At 43.8% G+C, this 4972-nt stretch overlaps 1 protein-coding gene across 1 annotated transcript; it reads left to right on the forward strand.

The window, feature by feature from the left end:
• The first annotated feature begins 2916 nt into the window (after positions 1 to 2916).
• On the forward strand, positions 2917 to 4770 carry LOC139735153 (uncharacterized). The gene has a single exon (XM_071645914.1). The coding sequence runs from the start codon at positions 3490 to 3492 to the stop codon at positions 4768 to 4770; it is 1281 nt and encodes a 426-aa protein (XP_071502015.1). The 5' UTR covers positions 2917 to 3489.
• The last annotated feature ends 202 nt before the right edge of the window (positions 4771 to 4972 follow it).

The following is a 4972-nucleotide window of genomic DNA, read 5'->3' on the forward strand; positions in this document are numbered from 1 at the left end:
ATTGAGATATAGTGTAGTATTGACAACTACAACAGAAAGGTATATAGTTCATCAATCTATGGTCCCTTTAACCATAATCATATCATTTTTAAATAAAATCAAACCAGACCATTCACGATTCCTCCCTCCACCCCCTTGCACTTGTATCTTTTCCCCACTTTTCTATCACGAGGAAAGAGCTGTCATGTCATCAAGCATCATTAGACGTATGTTTATTATGACAGCCCCTGCAACGTAGAACATGTCATGGAAGAGAAAAGGCAACGATTTGCTGTATTTTGTGCCTTATAACGAGTTACTGAATTTGTTTTTGAAATTTGATTTTCCATATAAAATCTTATTTTATCACAAACTGTGCAATTATTGAATTTTCATTTGTACATTGTATTCTTGGGAGAAAAAGTAGCAATATTAAAAAGAAATTAAGATGGAAGTGCAATGTCATTAAAGAGACACTACGATGAAAATGTTTTGAATAAATATCATATTTCTCTTCAATTAAACAAACACAATAAGTAAATACATTACACTTCCAAGGGTTTACTGATAAAAATGTATTTCTCTCTTCATAAAGCAGAATGTTGTTTGATATATACACGACTGGATCATAACCCAAGGATTTCAGAAACCATATAGTCGCGCACACTAACATAATTACCTCGTTTTGACGTCACAATGTGTACTACGATTACACTGAAAGCTTATGCGACCACTCGTTCGTTTTTGATAAAGTTAGTATATAAGGCGTTAGATTTCGTTATAAGCTGGTCTGCCTTTACTTAGAAGTATATAGTACGAGAAAACTTTCTCCACATTGAGCAGTGATTCCTGTCCGATATAAACAGTCAGCCGGTTTTACAGCGTCTCCAAGTTACGACCGTTTTTATATTATATACAACACATACATTGGTCATAATTCAACGTTTGACCCGGAAAACATGGCGATTTGTTTCACGTAAATAATGCATGATTTCGATTCCTAACTTCCCCTTTTTCAGGCGCAATGTGCCAAGTAACCGTTCATACTGTTTGCTGACTTGCTAATCACCTGAGACACACACCATGAAGGGTCGGCATCATTCGCCTGTTTTCTGGTACCACTGTGGTTTAGTAGGATAGAACACTTCATGATAGTGGTTGTAGCACCCTACACTTTCCGAGCTGGACGTGAAGTAGGATCTTCCGCGCGCGTGAGTCATGTCCCCCTCGCACACTGGTCCTCCGTTTAATCTTCTGTCCGATGGTTTGGTGCTTACTAGAGGGGGTGACATGATAATACACAGCATTGCTCTTCTAGTCTCAATGGAGATTAAGATGTAACGCATGTGATTGTATAACAGATGTGAAATTTATGTAATTGTAAAGCAATGCCATACAGAGAATAAATCAAATATCGAGTCAATGGAAATCGAACCCGAGCCAATATTGATTGAAAGGCTGGTGCTCTGCAGACTGAGCCACATCACCATCCTTACTATAACCCGTGGCCTAGCTGTTCCATGACATTTGTTCCAGCGGCAATATTGCTCCCATGAAATGTCTGCCCGCAATCCAAACATAGTATTCTACCGACAGACAAAATATAACCCTAACCCTCGTATGAAACTAAACCTAAAACCTATTACAACCCTAACCCTAACCCGAAGTAGACTTAAGAAATTGTCGCAGGAGCAAATATCGTGTCACCCACTTGGCCACACGCGAAAATGTGCTGCAAGGAACTCCTTCTTCATGTCGTATTTATGTCGTAGTTATGATTGTTAAGTCAACTGTAACGTGTGCATGTTGGTCGCAAAGAATGAAGAAAGTTACATACAAACAAAACCAAATACATGTATATCTCAAACGCGGCAACATTTTTTTTTGTACAGTAGTTGCAGTGTGAACATCGTAATTTTTTGTTTATATCATTTCAAGTCCCAACGAGCAATGGCTCACCAACTGATACGAGAGTTGTATTACCAAACGTATTTCTGTTGAAAGGAGTATGTACAACCTATCATTTAGATGAAAATCATGACATCAGTTTAGGTTACTATTCATGTTGTCATGTATCTACGTACGTGCGATGACATATTAATGCCAATGCTTCTTCTTGTTTTACATTCATGTTGTCATGTATCTACGTACGTGCGATGACATATTAATGCCAATGCTTCTTCTTGTTTTACATTCATGTTGTCATGTATCTACGTACGTGCGATGACATATTAATGCCAATGCTTCTTCTTGTTTTACATCAATTCTTTTCGACTCCAATACTCTGCTCTAATTCTCCGTCCTCTGTAAGCCACAAATCAAAGTCTACTCTTGCTTAACAACTCATGCAATTATAGAAAGTAATTTGAGTTGATGAAAAGTTTTGTTCTTGTCTTTTATCCTGTCTGACAAGCAACTATTGAACTTGAAACATGGACATGATGGAAATCACAGGACTTGTTCTCTTCTGCTACAGCCTGGTCCGATTTATATATACCTAACTCTCGATAGTGTTGCTGTCGGCGGAGTTGTCCAAGAGCTCTAAATATTTAACTGGCGACTTGTTGATGTCAAATTATACATCGATAGAGAATACTGTATAATTAAAATCGTATTTAGGTAGAATGCGCGTGAGTTGCATCGTGCCTGGGCGTGATCGAGGTAATCCGTCATGCCGAGCAGCCGCGGTGGCTTCCTGTCATACGGTTGTACGATGGAACCCCACAGGTGGCGTGCTTTGTATGCATGAAACAATTCGAGGGGCTGGGCCGGCTGAACGCAGAACAGTTCATTATAATATTGTGTACTATCTCATCAGTGATGCGTGTGAGCGCGGGCGGCACGGCTTAAGTGTACGGGCTGTGGGACGAACTACTGGTAGTTTGCGCATCCGCAAAAGAGATCGGGATTACAGCAAATTACTGGGAGATGCGCTCACGTTCATGCAATTTGCTGTTTAGACGACATAACTCGGACGCCCTACACCTGCGAAACACATAGTTCGAGCCAGGTGCACTTTAATGCGGGCTTATTTTGAAACCATGTAACAGAGTCCTGGGTGGCGTGCACTATGAGTGACATTTTCGGATTTCCAATATTGTTCACCATGCTCTTCACTTCATTTGTTTACGTGGTCGAAGATGCCAGGATGCCTTGTTTCACTTCGCTGGATCTCTCGTAAGGCTGTCGGCGACGAACAGCCCTCCAGCGTTTTCAGCATCGAAGCGCAAACTACACTTTACACTGCCTTGAAGTCCTTCCAACGCCAAGTGCTTTCAGTCATGTTCGAATCCTGTCGGCTTAACCTAAATTTCATGTCGAAAGTGCATGTCTATTGTATATATTATGTTTATTTATACGGCTGAGCTTTTTTCTTCGCTCTCACTTCAAGTGTTCGTATATTCAGCCCTCGTTTCTAATTGGAGACTGTCATTGACTTTAACGCGGAGTGTCATGTAAGGAAGTCACATATAAAGTTATTTTGTTCGTCACAATAGTTTTGTAAACGCCATGGCTAGCCTCATCGGCAAGTATCTCTGCCCTTGTTTACCGTGCAGGGATATGAGCTCACAGCGGAGGAGCGCGAGATCGAAAGTGCGAGCTCTGGCGAGAAAACGGCACAAAAACAACCGTGGCCCCGCCAGCGCGAGCGGGGCGGAAGATTCCGTCACGATAACCCGAAACGGGAGCCTTACAATCTTTGCCATTTCAAGCGGACAGCCTGATTGCTCAGATCTCAACGCTTCGTGCCCCGATGCCTTGAGAGAGAGAATCGACCTCCCCGGTTCTGTCCCGCCAGCTAATGATGAAAGCGATGTCGCCGCGAAAGAACCGAAGCCGAACCTCGCTGATGGGACGCGCACGCTGACGGGTGAGGCGTTACTGCGCCTACCGCAGCCCACCAAAGCCTACGTGTCAAGCGTCAAGATGAGGAGACTCATGAAAGAGTTCAAAGCGGTCTCAAAAATTGCAGCAGGAGGACTCCCAGCAAAAGAAAGCAGTGGAGAGCATGGGGACTGTCAACCGCGAAAATGTGACGCAATTTCTCCTGTGGATGCAAGTGGGAGTAAAACGAGTGTGGAAACAAACAGCCGAGCGCTGCAGCAAGTACAGTCTACATCGAAATTGGACAGTAGAGACAAATCTGAAAAGTTAGCCAAACGTAAAAGAAAAGTTAGCAAGGACAGCAATCATGACAAAGAGGCTGCCGCGACTGGTAGTTCTTCATCTACTGTAGATAGCAAACAACAGTCTGACGGGAAAGACGATGAAAAGGGGAAAGAAGCGATTAAAAAAGCGGTGGCCAGCGGAGGGTTTATGAGTATGGAGACCCTGACTGGTCCGCCCTATGCTGTTGAACTCGTTAATGACAGTCTGACGGAGTGGAACGTGAAGCTCTACCACATTCACCCCACGTCTGCCTTGGCAAAGGACATGAAAAAACATAACATCGACCATGTGCTGTTCAATATCGCCTTCCCCGACGACTTCCCGTTCTCCCCGCCGTTCGTTCGAGTCGTCAGTCCCCACATCGAGTACGGCTACGTGCTGGACGGCGGCGCGATCTGCATGGAGTTGCTGACGCCGCAAGGGTGGTCCAGCGCGTACACGATCGACGCGGTGATTCTGCAGCTCGGGGCAACTCTGGTGGCGGGCGACGGCCGAATTGTACAGCCGGGTGTGAGGAGCGATGTGCCCTTCAACAAGCAAGAGGCTCAGGAGAGCTTCCGAGCTATTGTTGAGACGCATGAACGATACGGGTGGCACAAGGTACCCGGTGATAACAGCTGATTTGCAAGACAAGAGCAAGCATACAACCGCAACTACCAGAATGGAAATAGAAGCTGCGGTTACAGTTTGTAGTATTAAGTCAGCGTCAAACGCGTATTGATGTGCTCTGTCATTTTCGTCATTTTCGCCAGATACATCTTTAGTTCTTGCCTTGATGATTCAGCAGTTCCATGTTACGTTGCAGTGACAACTAAACTGATAC

This window comes from Diadema antillarum, unplaced genomic scaffold (assembly GCF_040938485.1).
Source record: "Diadema antillarum isolate AM-2024a unplaced genomic scaffold, OU_Dant_1.0 seq00000565_RagTag, whole genome shotgun sequence".
Taxonomy (NCBI): domain Eukaryota; kingdom Metazoa; phylum Echinodermata; class Echinoidea; order Diadematoida; family Diadematidae; genus Diadema; species Diadema antillarum.

Coding starts and splice junctions, on each gene's coding strand:
- LOC139735153 (XM_071645914.1), top strand. CDS start 3,490: ATGGCTAGCCTCATCGGCAAGTATCTCTGCCCTTGTTTACCGTGCAGG.